Source organism: Urtica dioica, chromosome 7 (assembly GCF_054948205.1).
Source record: "Urtica dioica subsp. dioica isolate 48M chromosome 7, U.dioica_male_clone48M_v1_H2, whole genome shotgun sequence".
NCBI lineage: Eukaryota > Viridiplantae > Streptophyta > Magnoliopsida > Rosales > Urticaceae > Urtica > Urtica dioica.
The window spans coordinates 40,239,586-40,257,652 of NC_142762.1; the positions used below are offsets into that span (position 1 = coordinate 40,239,586).

General features: G+C 35.8%; 1 protein-coding gene and 1 pseudogene across 1 annotated transcript; one reads left to right on the plus strand and one right to left on the minus strand.

The window, feature by feature from the left end:
• Positions 1 to 9,850: 9,850 nt before the first annotated feature.
• On the minus strand, positions 9,851 to 10,564 carry LOC149391565 (ethylene-responsive transcription factor 3-like; annotated as a pseudogene).
• Positions 10,565 to 14,194: 3,630 nt separating this feature from the next.
• EBF1 (EIN3-binding F box protein 1) lies at positions 14,195 to 17,751 on the plus strand. Its single transcript, XM_089619011.1, has 2 exons — positions 14,195 to 14,500; positions 15,050 to 17,751. Exons 1-2 carry the CDS (start codon positions 14,470 to 14,472, stop codon positions 16,948 to 16,950), a joined length of 1,932 nt encoding a protein of 643 aa, XP_089475137.1. The 5' UTR covers positions 14,195 to 14,469; the 3' UTR covers positions 16,951 to 17,751.
• Positions 17,752 to 18,067: the final 316 nt, after the last annotated feature.

Consider the following 18,067-nt stretch of genomic DNA (forward strand, 5'->3'; position numbering starts at 1 on the left):
CATTTTTTTTCTATCAAAATGCAGTCATTTTTCCTCCTTTTATATCTTTTTTCCTAGGGTAAGTTGATCAAGACCCACGTCCTATGTCAGTTATTGTGTAACCATGCAAAATAACTTTCCTTCAGTTATTTGCGGTTTCTTTTGTGCTTACGTGGCCAAGTAAGCGTTATTTTGACGTCTATTATTGTGCCGATAAGCTTTTATTAGACTTAATCGGCATTGAAGCTTAACTTATGCTTCATTGTGTTTCTCATGCTAAAATACATTTAGTCGGTATTTTATTTAGTCTGTTCGGTGTTATTAATATTCCGATTATAACACTGCCCCCCCCCCCCCCCCCCCCCCCAGTTTCTTAGCGTTCTTGAATGATTGAGAAACTTTATTTCTTCGGAATTTTGTGATTTTGGAGCGAACGCAGAAACTGTAAATATTTCATAGTTTTTTAAATTTCAAAACATTTTAAATCTGTCGGCATTCTCCTTCTTCAGAATCAATCGGCCTTTTCGGGAGCATTGTGCATTTTATCATTCGGTTAGTAATTTTATACATGTGTAGAAATAAACTTAAAATACCGATCGCCTTAGAGAAAATTCCGAATGTCATGAAAAAATTAATTCGTCTTCACGAATTCTGTAGGACAGACCATGTCAACTGATTCCGCTGCAAACTTGGTCTCTTCGACATTAATATATTTTTGAGCCTTTAGGAGAATTTCGTTGTAATCTCTCGGACTTGTTTTTTGTAAAGACCACCAGAATGCCGAATCAGTACGCAACCCTGATGTAATGCTAGATAGCTTGAAATCTTCATTAAGGTCGTCCACCAAGATCACCTGTTCGGAATAACGGTTGATATAATCTTTCAAAGATTCATCTGATCGTTACCGAATAGCAAATAATCACTCTTTAGGTGTTCTTCCTGCCCGAGATCCGACGAATTAATCCATAAAGATCTCGCACATCTGCTTTCATGACCCGATTGAGTTTGGCCTTAACTTTCGATACCACTTCTTAGCGGTTCCAGAAAGTGTTATAGAAAAATCCTGGCACATTACTTGCGAGCTTGCGCCTTGTAAGGCCATCCATTATTTGTAAGTATCTAGGTGATCTCCCAGATCGGATCTGCCATCATAAGGCGGGATACTCGGCATTTTAAAGCCATGATGTGGGAGGTGTTCTAACACCTTCGAGGTAAAAGGGGAAGCAAAGTCTTCACCCCTAAATTGCTTTTTTCGTCCTAATGCAACTTCCTCTATTCGGCGTTCAAGCCTTTGGAAATTGGTTTAGTCGATATTCTTTGATTCCTCGGCTGTGGATCTTCGTCGGATGGTTGGAACTTATCTTCGAAGTGTCGAACAGGTAAATCGGAACTGCCAGTGTTTTCACTGTGCCTTTCCTTTTCATACCTATCCCTTGCATGCTTTTTTGTATTCTTAGATCTTTCTTCAGCATTTTCAACTTCTTTCTCAGCCATGTGGTGGGATCTGTCATCTTCTGGGGTCACAATTTCACTTCGAACGGTGACCTTTTTGGTTTTGAGTTGTTCTTCCAAAGCCTTATTTTTCTTTTCTAGGAGAGTGAGACGCTCTTGCATCTCACGAAAGATCTCATGAAGAGAAGACTGTGGAAGCATCTCTGTCATTTCGTCCGTCGTCAAAGGAAGCGTCATGTTGTGGTGTTCGATTTGCACTCGTTCGTCACTTTGAGGATTGCCTTCCACATTTGACCTTGGTTGCGCTGACGAACTTGCCATTGGTTCGACAGTTCCCCCCCTCCTTCTAGCGCCAAACTGTTGATGTCTAAAAATAGATACAACAATTGTCTCGACGATTGTATAACCTGTAACAAATTGAATACGAAGATCGTACTTTTCTTATACTAGACGAATCTTATCATGAAAGGTTCTCCCTTTTTTTCCTATCAAAATGCAGTCCTTTTTCCTCCTTTTATATCTTTTTCCCTATGGTAGGTTGATCAGATCCACATCCTATGTCAGTTATTGTGTAACCGTGCAAAATAACTTCCCTTCAGTTATTTTGCGGTTTCTTTTGTGTTTACGTGACCAAATAAACGTTATCTTGACGTCTATTATTGTGCCGATAAACTTTTATTAGACTTAATCGGCATTGAAGGTTAACTTATGCTTCATTGCGTTTCTCATGCTAAAATACCTTTGATCGGTATTTTATTTAATCTGTTTGGTGTTATTAATATTCCGATTATAACACCAAGTTTATTTTTGTTAATGAGTTATTCACAATATATACTAAACGTTGATGAGTTTACAAAACTCGAGTCTCAGCTAACTAGAGTACCATTTTTAATTATTATTATTGTGCTTGCTAGTACTTCATTTAGTCATTGTGTAATGTTTGTTTTAGCTTAGGCTGAAGATACAACAGTTGCCTTTAATTTCTCGTTATGGGATGATTATTAGATTATTGTATCCAAACTAGAAAACTATATTCTTCGTGAACAAAGGATCGCCATTGCTTAATCTCTCCATCAATTACTGAGGGTCATTAGAGATAGATAAGTTCTTGAATTTTAGTGTGCCTCTTGGCCTTCTATATGTCAGAATAGTACTATGAACATGTGTACTTAAGTTTTATTATTTTTTGTATTAAGATGTTTTACAAATTTATATATAAACTTTTTATCCGTATTCTAATAAAATACTGTAAATAAAAAATATTGGCAATGGACTCAGTAAAAAAAAAAAAAAAATTGTATTACAGTTTTGGACTAGTTGAGTATTAATTAAGAGATATGCATTGAGCTGAAGCCATCCTCGTGTATTTTGAGGACACCAATTGGGAAACTCAAGCTAATTAGTAATTAGGCATGTACGGAATTCGATTACTTTAAGGTGGGAAAGATTCAAAGGACCAAATACTTTCATAGGATTTTAAACGAGAAAGTGATTGCCACCATAAAAAATTAAAAAAAAACATTAAAAATAGAAGACAGAAGCAGGAGAAAGAAAAAAAAAAGTAAAACCTTAAACTATGTATTAATTAAAAAAAATAAAATAAAAAATTAACAATGTATATAATCTCTCCAAACATGTTAGGGTCACTGCTTTTTTTTTTTTTTTTTTTGTTTAATATCCGAATCTTTGTGCTACTTAAATATTAGCAAAACAATCCATATTGACTTATATTTGAAAATTAGCGAAACTTGTGAAGCTTCTAAAATATTATTGATTTTTATAATTTTTTTTATAATTAAATTTTAAATAGTACATTATGTTTCATAGGGATTGAAAACTCGCCCTCTCTTAGAGGTCACCTCACAGACAGGAAGGCTTGTCACCCAAACTAAGCCATTTGGGTTTTTTTTTTTTTTTTTGCCCGTTTGATCATGATTAATATATAAAAGTCAAATTCAATATTTATGACCACTATATATAAACAATTGAAAAAAAAAGAGTAGCTATCATTCAAATAATTATTTTTTTCAGCAAGAATTATTAATTTCATTAGAACTACTAATGAGAAAATATACAAACAAATTAAAATTTCATAAAATTAGTCCAACTAGACAAGCTGAATATGGTGTTGCCGAAAAACCGCCAAGACTTATTAGTGCATCACTGAACCTATCCGAGATTTACTAAGACATCTATTTATATAGAAATCGGAGATGATAAACTACTAGATAAAAAAAAAAAAAAAAAAAAAAAAAAAAGACAACATAAACAATCACCCAAGCACCAATATGTCAAAAAATGACTTCTAACCTCAAAAAGAGGATCCTCGCCTCCTTAAGTTTGACACTGGCAATCAAACGACAACGAGAACTCTAAATCTTGAGGCCGACGAAAAATGCACTGCATAAAAAAAGGGATCAAACACACAATAAACTAGATCTAAAATCGAGTAAAATAATGAACTTTGACAACCTGAAACTCTTGATCGTATTTTTTGTTTAAATTAACTATACAATTATATTTAACCGATCAAAATAGATAAATGATGGAAACTGCACCTCTATCAATATCCCACTTGCTGTTTTTTTTCCTTATATTTTAGCCAGAATATTATTTATATAAAAAAAAAATGCTTGATGAGAGAAGTACATATACATTCAGGCTGCATACATGGATACGTACAGCTAGATATCTGGATCCATGCAATGTATGGGAATTTCACCTTGGTGGGTTCGCTAAATACATTCGTGAATATAAATTTTATATTTATATACGCATAACTATTTATATGCAACTAGGAAGGAATATAACATGCGTTTTTAAAACGAAGCGAAAATAGGAAATCTAGGTCGTGTGTATAACTTCTAAGATGGATCATTGTACACATGCAATTCCACGTTGGATGAGTTGGAAAAAATTAACCAGGGATTTTTATTTATTAATTTAATACATAAACTTAGAAATTCCTCGTCAAGTTGAGACATGTGAGATTAATAAACGAATTAGATATATCTGAATGATTCAACGAATGTATACATTTGTAATTAAAGACAAAGAATACAATTGCCTAGTGTGCGTGCATATACTTAGTGCAAGCATTGCTTCTAAGGAATTTTTACTCTCTCTCTCTCTCTCTCTCTCTCTCTCTCTCTCTCTCTCCAATAATTCAATTGATTTTGAAAGTCATCGTGACTTGACTTCCAAATCAACCGCCATTGGCAGATTAATCGAACACTTCAATAGTAATTCCTTCGTGGACCATGGTTGATTTCAAAGAATAATGATATAACATGAAGATCAGCATTGCATGAATATATATCTTCTTTGTTTTAGATCTAAACAAGGTTTGAAATTAAACCCTTATATTATTAAATTTTAAATGTACAGGAAATACTATATAATATCAATCAAGTTGATAATTATATATATATAATACATATGTATATATATTTGCGTGTAAACTTGTCTCGAATATCGATCACATGATAATCCCATTTCAAAGTATATATTTCAGCCGCTCAATCTGACGTATAAAAATTTATCAACTTGTCTCCGTTTATTCAAAGAAGTATAAAAATTTCATAACTCTAATAGGCCTCCACAAAATTTGTAAAGTTGGCCAAAGTCAAGAGGCTCATTGAATCTTGAGAAGGCAATTTGCAAACTCGATCTGAACGCTTTGCAGACTCGAGAAATCTTGTTGGAGACAAAAACAATTCATCAGACATTAATTTTTTACGTCCTTGAATTGTACGCGGACTTCCTTTCGACACTTCTTTATCTCCAAATTAAGCTCCTCTCTCAAATTGAGGACTTGCCTTTCATTTTTTTCAATTTTTTTTAAAAGTGGTTGTAATTGTTTGGTATTTATTTTTTTGTTTTCATAATTTTATTGTAATTTTTGTCATCTGAAGATAGAATAGATATCTTTCATGATCTCTTGACGAATTATTATAGAGTTTTGGTTATATGCGTATTCTAACGTTTTTTTAGTCGATAGCTCCGAACCTAATTTTGAGACTCGAGGTTTTATCTCTTTTTTGTTCGAAAATTGTTTGAATCTATATTTATAACTATATAAGTATAAAATTTCCTAATCTAATAAAAAAATATCGTGTTGCGTTGTAAAAATTATTCATATTCACTAGTACAAAAATGGGCTTCGAAGTCACCTATATAACGTCACTGGCACATTAGAGCGACGCTTTACTTTTTTTTTGCGTTTAAAATTGACAAGCCATCTTTAGGAATGTGCCACGTGTACGAATCTCGGCGTCACTATGTGCACAACCGACGCCACATTTTTTAATCCCGCTAAAATGGGATTTTGCGTCGCTCTTATAATATTTAACGCTATATGATAGATGAGGATGATTCTGGTGACGACATGTGGCGGGGCATCATTCAATTTATAAGTGATGCAATAAGTTGGTGTGCATCACCTGTTTTGTAAGTGACTTGTTCGTTAAAGAGGTATCGTACCGATATGATTTCATTTGTCCGCATGAGGTCGCAATAGATCGTCGCGGTAGCGTCGAAGAGCGAGCAACTCACATTACATCGCGGTTATGCACATTGAGAGACACTCGCGTTCTACTAATGCCTTGGAATTATACGTAAGTTTATAACAATAATTATAGTTTATATAAAAAGTTATTCATCTTTTTTTTTAATCACTAATTCATTAAATTTTGTATTTGTTTAGAAAGCATTGGACACTTATCGTGTTGGACCGTGATGGTAATTGCTATTATCTAGATCCGCTCGGTAAAAAAACCATACCATCGGATTTAAAAAAAGTTTGTGCGAAGTAAGTAATTTCTAAATTTTACAAGATGATTTAAATTTGTCTAGTTGATTAAAACGTTTTATTTATCCAACTAAGTATTTAGAAACGTAAATATGTAGGGCATATGATGCTTATGAAGCATCTTTACCAGCCAAGTGGCATATCATCAAGGTACATTTTATAGTCTTTAAATAATATGTATGAGATATATATACATATATATATATATATATATATATATATATATTAATTATTTTGTTATAGGTACCAATTCAACTTTCGTATTGGGAATGTGGGTATTATGTGCTACTAATGATAAAGACATTTTTTCGGGCACGAACATATAAACACGCTCTTAAAGAAGTAAGTATATAATTAGCTATTGATGTGTATCTCAAGTTAGAAATATATAATCAAATAATACTAATTAGAAATGATGTACGATATTACAATTTCAGTTACCCTCATTGTCATATAATGAAGCGGATATGGAAGAGCTTCAAGACGAGTATTATCAGATTATTGTCAAAGGTATGTGTAGCTAGAACTTGAAAATGACATGTTATTCATGTGCTTGCGATTAGTAGTGCAACTACTGGCAATAACTTGTGATGTTGAATTGATATATAATTTGCCATGGTGATAATTAGATCAAGCCAAGATGATCGGTTATTTGGCAAATCTTATATCTCAAAACTGCCATTGTCATGCATATTTTATATAATTTATATCTCAAAACTGTCACTGCCAATAACTTGTGATGTTGAATGGATATAATTTATATTTTGCATACCTTTATATAGTTATAGTGGGAAAAAACTAATGTGTCATATTTTTAGTTTTGGTCAAAGTGCTTAATGATTTAAGATTGTGAGAAGTTAATTTTATGTATGTTATGTTTTTCAGAAATACTTGTATGGATATAAATTTTTTAAATGATTGCACATGCTAGAAATTAAATTGTTCAAGGACAAAATAAAATTGCTTTTTATTATATGGGAGATCACTTAAAAAGTTCGTATTGAGTTGAAAAGTGTGGTTTCAGGCTGCAAAAAAAAGTGAAGAAGACAGAGAAGAGAAAGGAGAGGGTACGAGACTCATTGCTGCTATTTTCGCCTTATCCAAGCTCCGAAGGCACAATCACACAGTGCGGTGTGAATCTAAAGCTGTTTTTTTCTTTTATTTTGGCTTGAAACCTGTAGCATTGCATGATACTGTTTTTTTTGTGCATATTCGGAATCAATTGCTACAGGTTTTTTATTTGCAAATCGAAATTATTTATATAAAAAAAAAAAAAGATTGGGCATCACTCGATAAACAAGTGATGCCGAAAAAAAAAATTAAATGCAACGGCCAACTCTATAACATCACTTTAAAATCAAGTGATGCATAGCTCTATAACATCACATAAAACTCTATAACATCACTTTAAAATCAAGTGACGCAGAGCTCTATACCATCACTTTTCAACAAGCGACACATCACCCAATCCAGCGCCAAATCCAACGTGGATCCACGTAGAGCGTCGCTTCTAAATAAGTGATGCTGTAGAGCAAGAGCGTCGGCCGATATAACGGCACACAAAAAGTGACGCAAATCTCCTATAGCATCACTTTTTGAGCGCCGTAAATGACCAGTAGTGATTAATGATCATAATTTTGCCCATTAGTATAAAGTAAAGCTGAACGCCCCAACTAAACGAATAAACGGAGTAAGTATAGAAGTAATATATTAATATATGATGATATATATAGTACAAAAAAAAAAAAAAAAAAAAAAAAAAACATATTGAAAGGCAAAGAGAGGGAACAAGGTGTTGTGCGCCTGTATTCCCTACCACGACGACTCTGTTTTACAAATGGCTTTGTGATAGATTTGAAATATGAAACCATGAATGGACATGGCTATGTGCCATTTTCTCTGCTATGGCCTACGTACGTATGATTAATATTATTGTTATTATTATTATTATTATTTTTATTATCTCTACGTGTGGTGAATGTCCAATCTACGTAGTTGAACTAGAAACACAACTTATAAAATTTATTATAATTCAAACACCATGTGTTTTTTTTTCCTTCCATTGGTAAAAATATCTATGGCTATATCAAATTACTCATATATTAAAGATTTTACCTAAAGTCCGATATCTCCCATAATATGATGCTTGCGTTTAAAAATATCTATGACTATATCAAATTGGCATAATTTGCGCCATTGTCGGGAAAAAGGGGCTAAGTTGTAATTGAGATTGTGCTTGTAATTGATTTTTTCATTTTTTTAATTGAGTTTTAAATTTTGGGTTGAAATTTGTTATAATCTAAGCATTTATAAGCTTTTATCAATATATTATCGTCCTTTTTTTAAAAAAAAAATGTGCATATATTAATCAACCTAATTTTATTTTATTTTCATAACCAGATTACAAAAGTAGAACAGGTACTTAAACTTTATACGAAATTTATTGTCTTTTGTAATATGATGTCTTAATGAAAAAAAGGTGTTCACGAAATATTATTTCGTTCTTTTATGACATGATATGACATATTTGCAACACCGATGAGTAAAAATGTGATTAATTTGAAAACGATGGAAAAAAGTTCGGCAAAAACAAAACATAGAAACCGACGTCACATTCATATGGTCCATTTGTAATTAAAATTAGAAGTTATAATGCATTGGTCCAGCACCAACGGCCGTTATTTGACCTGAATTGACATTTACTTTGCATATAACCAAGGGCGGACTTTAGGAGCAACAAAAAAAAAGCAAAAAAAAGAAAGAAAGAAGGACGTACGGATACAAAATACGTTACATATAAGTTATATGTAATGTATAGTAATATAAGTTAGGGCAAGTAAGCAAAGTAGCCTTTTAAAGTTTAGGCTATTACAAATTAGTCATAATTTGTGTATATGTTTAGATAAATAGCTAATGAACACAGTTAATGAATATAGTTGATCTAAAATACCCTTTTTTTATTAATGAATTGAAAAAGAAAAAGAAAATATGCTGCTTATAATTCGGGAACATAATATTATTCCGTAAATAAAAATAATTATATTCAACTTGATTTAGATAATTAAGTATTAAATATGAGAATTAATCTCATTTTTACCCCCTGGACTCGTACCTCGGTTACATTTCACCCCTAGACTCGGAAATGTTGCAGAACTAATCTCAGAACTTAGACACGTATTACAACTTGCCACTTCCGTCAGTATTTGGAAGTTAAGTTTAATTTTTTGATGACGTGGCAATATTTTAAAGGGTATAAGAGTATTTTCTATTATTCTAAATATTTTTAATATTTAAATATTGTTATCAGATATATTAATTGTTATTAAATAATTAAATACATCCATTTATTCTCTCTCTCCTCTCTCTCCTCTCTCTCTCTTTCCTTTTTTCTTCTTTTCTTCTTTGCATTTTTTTCTTTCCTGATTCGTGTGGGTTGTGTTTTGTTTCAGCGTGGGTTATGTTTCCTGCTTAGCTTATGAAGATTCAGGAAACAAGTATTAGACTGGATTAACTAAATCACCATAACTAAATTACAAGGAAACAAGTATCAGGAAACAAGTATTAGACTGGTAAAAATGGGATTTACCCCCATCAGAGACAAATCAATCATCAGAGACATAGAGCAGTTGCTTTAAGCTCATTGTCATCGCCTCCAAAGAACGAATCTAAGCCGTCCATCGCGGAGGGAGATTAAGATCGAACGGCAGCACTCTCCGAAACGTCGACGTCATAAGGCAGTCGTCACTGTCGTCGTCGTCGACTACCACGGACGAGGACGAATCGCAGTCGCTACGACAATCCTCCGGCGGGAAGACCGGCTTCACGGGTTTGGCGGATCGCGATTGGGCCTGGGCCGAGACTCTGGGCCCACTAAAGGACTCGACGGTGCTGCTGAGGCTGCTCGAAGCCTGAACAACATCTTTCCCGTGGACATCTTCGACGAGAGCATGGCTAAAGTTAGGGTTAGGGTTAGGGATTGGAGAATTGGTCTTGGCCTTGGGTCCCCGGAGAGAGATAGCGGCGACGTCGTAGGCTCGGGCGGCTTCCTCGACGTAGTTGAAGGTGCCAAGCCACGCGTGCCTTCTTCCACGGGTCTCTGATCTCCGTCGCGAATCAGCCCCAGGGTCTCTTTCCGGCGAGGCGGGGCTGCCGCAGCGTGGTCCTCCCTCCTCCGTTGGTGACGTATCCGTACGGTCTCGAGCTCAGGTCCCACCGCGAGCGCGGGAGGCTCGTTCTCAGGGCTGAGGTTGTGTCGAGGATTTTCTTGCGCGTCGATGACAGGCTCACGCTGCAGATGGTGAGCTTCAAGCCGAGCTGTGCCATCGCAGACCAGGACGGCGAGGAAGAAGAAGTGTGTAATGGAAGAAGAAAAAGAAGAGCTTGAGGGAAGACCGAGTAACTTTGTTCTTGTTCTTGTTGGGAACTTTCACTTCACGAGGTTCAATATTTTAATTTTGAACTGCATATAAAATGGGTTGTGTTTTCTTCTATTATGGTTTTCTCTCTATCTCTTCTGTAGAGAGTGATTAATTTCACAACCCACGCTGAAGCAGGAAAGAAAAAAATGCAGAGAAGAAAAGAAGAAGAAAGGAAAGAGAGAGAGAGATGAGAGAGAGAATAATAGAAATTATTTAAATATTTAATCTGATAACAATATTTAAATATTAAAAGTATTTAGAATAATAGAAAATACTCTTATACCCTTTAAAATATTGCCACGTCATCAAAAAGTTAAACTTAACGTCCAAATACTGACGGAAGTGGGGCCTTGTAACACGTGTTTGAGTTGTGAGATGAGTTTTGCAACATTTTCGAGTCTAGAGGGCGAAATGTAACTGATGTACGAGTCCAGGGGTAAAAATGGGATTTATTCTAAATATGATTTGTTGATTGACCAATTAATTAAGGAGGAGTATCATTCAAACACACTAAAAGAAAATAATATTACATTAATCAGACGATAAAAAAAAATTGTACAAAATAGTCATTTGAAACTTATTGATTAGCAAAATAACGAAGTTTCAATTTTTCAAAAAATTAGTCAAATTAACGTTTTCAATTTTTTTTTTGACCGGCCAAGTTACTGCATATTTTGGCTATTTCTCTATATTAAGACAAACTTTGGCTATTTCTCTATATTAAGACAAACTTTGGCTATTTTGCAAATTCATAACTTTAAATTGGTTATTTAGCTACATCACCCTTAAAAAAAATTCCGTTTACAAGTTAACGAGGGATTGCAAAAAAAGGAAGATTAATAATTGTATGTATGTTTGTATAAAAACGAACATTGTACGCTACTTTTGTTTGTATAAAAACTATTGAGAATGATTTTGAATTTTTTTTAGATGGACTTTGTTGGTTATAATTCAAATTAAGTAAGAGTAACATAATTAAGCAAAAAAAAAAAAAACCAAATAATACGAGGACCAATGTCATAATAATATTTTTGTTTAGTAAAGAGAATATCAATAAGAGCAAATCAATTTAAAATTTTAAAACTTTTAACGTTTAATTCTTTAACATTTTGTTCAAGGAACGCTTCAACCAAGTTGTTTTGATCTTCAAAACTCTTAACATTAAATTCTTACACTTTTTTAAACATGAAATCATCTTTATTTGCTTTGGTATATGTCGTTAACGCTCGCTGTCTATGAAGCATTGAAGCATGACGAGTTTGTCGGACTCAATTTCATATAGCTGCAAATTTTAAGTACACGTTCAATGTGTTTAGATTGGTAAGAGTATTTTGGATGCACTTTACGTGTAGTTGAATATTATGTTTATGATCGACAATGATTGAAGTTACTCTAACTCTCTTTTTGAAAATGTTAATCCGGCTACTCATGAACAAAAAAATGTTCCATAATTCAAATGAGTAATTTCGTATATAAGATAATTGAATACTTTTAAGCCACACTTTGGCGAACATTTATATATGGACCTCCTAATATATCACAACGATCCAAATAATGCAAAACATGCATATGTGTGAGATATATGCCTCGTCCTCAAGCTGTTGAATCCATGTAATTACTGTGTGTTGTGTGTATATTATATACACAGCTCGGATTAGTTGAGTGTCTTCATATAATTGATTTGTAATCAAAGCAAAAAGAGTGAGAGTGAGTGATTGAAGTTGTTGTTAGTGTCATAAAGATCAAGAGTCGAGGGAGGTCTTGATCTAAGGAACAAGCGCTTGATCCAAGATCGTCTTGGTTAGGATATGATTATCGTCTAATTGTGTTCTTATTGAAGTTAGTGGATCAATAAATAGAACTCTCTTGATGCTTGACTTGGATTAGAGTTGCTTTAACCTAAACTAATGATAAATAGCGTGTTTTGTGTTCTTGACGTTTAAAACTACGAGTAACTTCATGCATAAATGATTTCATAAATTGAATCAGAAAACCAGAACAAAACCAAGGTTTGAAATCTCGCGCGAGATGAGGGTATCTCGCGCGAGATCTCGTTTCTCGCACCTCTGCGAGAGCGAGATGAGTATATCTCGCGGTATGTATTAAATCTCGCCGTTTCTCGCAATTTCTCGCGCTTTCCGCGCAATTTCTCGCACTTTCCGCGGGAGAAAATGAATATCTCGCGAAAAGACTTAAAAATATGTTAAAAAATGTTAAAAAAATATTTAAAAAATGTTAAAAAAAAAATTTAGACTGTTTTGGGTATGCCAAAGTCATTTCAAACAGCACAAGATGCGAGATACCCATTTAGTATCTGCTAGCTGCGCCATTACCACAAGCACAAGATGTTTTTTCCCACACCCTCTCAAAGTGTATATGGTAATGTATTAGATTTTAACTTCTATCCTATGTTATATAGTCTTGGTTTGTACTTTGTACTATGTTTGGTAATGTAATTTGTACTTTTTCTTTTTACAATTTGCAAATTAATATCTAAGTGATATCAAAATTAATTTCGTGAAAGTACAATATTTATAAATCAATATCAAAATTACTCTAAAAATTCTAATTTACAAATTAATATCAAAATTACTCTCTAAGTGTAATATGTTTTAAATGATTTTTAACATACTAATAATATTTATAAGTATCAAAATTCATTAGGAGAAAATCAAACAATTTTTATTAGTATCCTAAACCCATTAATTTCACTTGCAACATATGTATGTATTGTAATTTTTTAAAAAAATTACTTATTGTCCAAATAACCCGCGGAATACCATTTTATTTGCGGTATACCTCGCGGAATGCGAGTTACCATGCGGTACGAGATACCCTCAACGTTCGTCAAATACCGCGGAATACCCTGGTACGAGACGAGATACCCTCAAAATTTAAAGTGCGGTAAGATTGCGAGATACGAGATTTCAATCCTTGGAACAAACACAAAATTGTGAAGAGAAGTTGAGATAATTTATGTGCACAAACACAAGTTATTATTACTTATAGGGAAAGAAAATGGTGCTCTCATTTATAAATTTTGTATCGTCATCATAAAATTATAATATTTGTCTCTTAAAATTTTAATATAGGACATATCGAGTATATTATTCAATATATCATTAGTTCATAAAAAATAAGATGTGTAAGTTTATTCAAATTAAAAAATTTGCATGAGAAAGTTTATTCAGTTGATTGTATGAAAATAGTCCGTAGAATTTTTCATGTTCATGCATTTATTTGCAGAGTAAAAAGGGAAGGCAAAGGGGGTCTGCACTTACTGTACAATCCCGGTGACCAAACATGCCAAAACTTATCTCAGTATCCAAACAGACCCGAATTCCAAAAAAAAAAAAAAAAACGGAAGGCGGTTTTGTGGCTTTGATTAGGTGGAAAAAAAAAAAGAATAATAGATGGGAATACCCCACTTGTGTGCTCAAATACATTGCACTTGGGGTTTTGATTGCGTGTATTTGGGCGCACCGTAAAGTCTCACACAGCTTCTCAAACAATAAATAAAATCTCTCAATATACTTACTACCAACAGCCTTTCATTTCCTGTTTCTTTATTCTTTCTTCTCTTCTTCTTCCTCTATTTTCTCTGTTCTTTTTTTGCCCTATTTGATAGGGTTTCTTTTCGCTTGACCTTGAAGCTCTCGTCTCTCTCATGTTTCCGTGCCTTGAAGCTCTAACAGTTGTTGTTTTGGTTGCCTTAATCGTCTTCGGTTCTCTCTTTTTTGCCTTCGTTGGAGGGTTCTTCGCGGGAAATCTCTGCGCTTTCCACCTCCCGGGGTTTTTTGAGAGACAGACATGTCGAAGATCTTCGGTTTCACTTTCACCGGTGAGTCTTTTGAATTTCTTAGTTAATTTTCCGCTTTCAAGCTTTTATTTTTTTAGGAACGTTCTTAGTTGATGTGAAATTTAGGGGTTTTTCGGTTAATATGTTGTAGATCGGATATGTGGATTAATTTAGGGTTGAGATTTGGCATAGGTACCTCAGACTTAAGTTGAGCAAATTTATGGTTTAAATTAATCTGATCAATTAGATATAGATGTCTCTCTTTTGATTTATCATTCGTGGATTTATTGTAGCTTTTGTCTGTATCTAATTATACATTTATCTGAAGTAGTAGTATATGCGATGTCTAGATGTTTTGAGATATTTGAGGGTGGTTAGTTTATGGCGTCTTGGATCATGAATTTGTGTCAAATCTCAACCTTGGGTATCTATTTTGATTAGAGTTTCTGCTGTGAAATAGGATTTGAATGTAAGAGAATGAGGTTGTTAGTAAAGAGGTAAGAAATTAGAAAACTGGGTTAAAGTTGAAGATACTTTGAAATTTCCTTTGGAAGATTTTGTCTGAGTTAAGTTTTTGTTCCGATTTCTCAGGTAACGATGACTTTTGCCCTGGGGGCCCGATCTATTCAAACCCCAAGGAGCCCAGCCTCTTTTTGTCCCTTGGTAGCCATGTGGATGTCTATTTTCCCTCTCGGAAGAGATCTAGAATCAGCGCTCCGTTTATTTGTACTGAAGAGAGAGTTCAGAAGAAAAAGAAGGCATCAATCGACATTCTTCCCGATGAATGCCTCTTTGAGATCTTCAGGAGGTTGCCCAGTCAGGAAAGGAGCGCTTCTGCCTGTGTTTCGAAACGCTGGCTTATGCTTTTGAGCAACATCTGCAGAGAGGAGCTGTGCAGCGAGGAGGTTGTTGTTGATGTTCCCGTGAAGAAGAGCAAGGATCAAGAGACTGAGAGCGATGGATTCCTTTCTAGGAGTTTGGAAGGAAAGAAGGCCACAGATGTTAGACTCGCCGCCATCTCAGTTGGAACCGCTAGCCGAGGAGGATTGGGGAAGCTTGTGATCCGCGGAAGCAATTCTGGTCGTGGGGTAACGAACCTTGGCCTCAAGGCGATTTCCCATGGCTGCCCTTCTCTGAGGGCTCTCTCTTTGTGGAACACCTCTGTTGGAGATGAAGGTTTGTGCGAGATTGCAAATGGGTGCCGTCTTTTGGAGAAGCTTGACCTTGTCCAGTGTCCTGCCATTTCTGACAAGGCTCTGATCGCTGTTGCAAAGAGCTGCCCGAATTTGACCGAGCTAACCATCGAGTCCTGCTCAAACATCGGCAACGCAGGCTTGCAGGCTATTGGCCAGAGCTGCCCCAACCTGAAGTGCGTCTCAATAAAAAATTGCCCCCTCGTTGTGGATCAGGGGATTGCAAGTTTGGTGTCTTCTGCTTCTTATGTCCTGGCGAAACTGAAGCTTCAGGCACTGAACATCACCGACACTTCTCTGGCTGTCATTGGACATTATGGCAAGGCAATCACTGATCTCGCCTTGACCAGCCTCCCCATGGTGAGTGAGAGAGGATTCTGGGTCATGGGCAATGGCCAAGGGCTCCAGAAGATGAAATCTTTGGCAATAGCATCATGCCAAGGAGTGACAGACTTGGGGATTGAAGCAGTTGGAAAGGGTTGCCCGAATCTGAAACAGTTTTGCCTCCGCAAGTGTGCATTCGTATCCGACAACGGCCTGGTCTCTTTTGCCAAAGCTGCAGGATCACTCGAGAGCCTTCAATTAGAGGAGTGCCACAGGATCACCCAGTTCGGGTTTTTCGGTTCACTTGTAAACTGTGGTGCGAAGTTGAAGTCTGTCTCTCTTGTTCACTGCTTGGGCATCAAGGACCTGAGCATCGGATTGACTCAAGTGTCTCCTTGCGAGTCTCTGAAATCCCTGTGCATTCGCAACTGTCCCGGGTTCGGTAACGCGAGCCTGAGCCTGTTGGGGAAGTTGTGCACTCAGCTTCAGCATGTTGAGTTCAGTGGCCTCGAGGGAGTCACCGATGCTGGCCTTCTCTCGCTTCTGGAGAGCTGTGAAGCGGGCCTTGCAAAGGTGAACCTTAGCGGCTGCGTCAACCTGACCGACAAGGTGGTTTCAGCTCTGGCCGAGTCACACGGTTGGACTCTGGAGACTCTCAACCTCGAAGGCTGTGTGAAGACCAGCGATGCAAGCTTGGTGGCCATCTCAGACAACTGCCCTCTGCTCAACGATCTTGATGTCTCGAGATGTGCGATCACCAACTCTGGGCTCTCAGCCTTGGCCCGTGCAAACCATCTCAACCTGCAAATCCTTTCCGTGTCAGCTTGCTCGCTCATCACCGACAAGAGCTTGGCTGCGTTGGCGAAGATGGGTCAGACCCTCGTGGGTTTGAATCTGCAGCAATGCAAGGGGATCAGCAACGGAACAGTTGGCCGGCTCACGGAGGAGCTGTGGAGGTGTGACATCCTCTACTAGACCACAAGGAAGATCTGACACACTCTCTCAGACAAGGGGGTGGGTAAAAAAAAAACAAAAAACAAAAAAAATAGTCAGCTTTTGTGAGTAGCAACCGCAGTTTGTGTTTTCGGGTCCATATGCTATGGGTCGTTTGTCTGCCAGTGTCCAGGTTTTCTTTTCCGGGGAGAGTCGTCATCATTACCCTATTTTTTTACAGGTTTCTTCAGAAACCTGTTTTTTTGGCTCTTGGAGACGAGATGTCTTTTTTTGGGTAACGACCGATTCTCCCAGGGAAGCCGCTTCTGGACACGGGCGGTTCTTAGGATCTTTTCATGTTTTGCTTTTGTATTGCTGAGTGTAAAAGGCTTCTGTTTTTTTTTTGCTTGCTCTGCCAAGCTGTTGTATTATCGGAAGACTCTACTCTTAGTTTCTTAGTCTGTCATGGTCTTTAAGTTTTACCGAGTCTCACGTTTCTACAAGGAATGGTTGGGTTGGGTGTTTTAATGTTTTTCCTAAAAGCAAAAAAAAAAAAAAAAAAGGGTAGTTCTTCAGGTTCTTGACGATGATGGTAATCTGTATCTCAACGGTTTTTGGTGCCTTTAGTGTATATTGGGGCTTGGCCATGGCAGCAGATTATATGTAAGCCTGCCATGACAACCTTGATTGGTTGTTTTTTAGTCTCTTACCAAGCCCTTCTTCAGAGGCCTCACACATTGAAAGACGACTATGAAAGTCATGTAATGGGATCAAGATCTACCCTTTTCGTTGTATCTTTTTCTTTTTAATCATGATGAATAAAATCTGTGTTATTATTGTGCATCTTACCTTGGTACATTTTGTTTTGTTTCATTAATGCGCGTCTTTCATTGAATAATGATGGTAGTTATGAAAATGGAGGTTTTAGTCTTCAGATAATTATTGTTCAAAGGGGCGTGTGCTGACCATTGTAAAATATCAATCTTAGCGTAAATAGTCTGAAATCTTATGATTATGCTATATTTTATCTCCAAGATTTTGATCTTTAATCAACAGCCCGTTCAATTTTTTGTAATATAATTATATTTTTTTTTATAAAATTAACTAGATGTTTTAGCTACTAAACTGCTTTAATTAATTTGAGTGTTAAATTTTTATT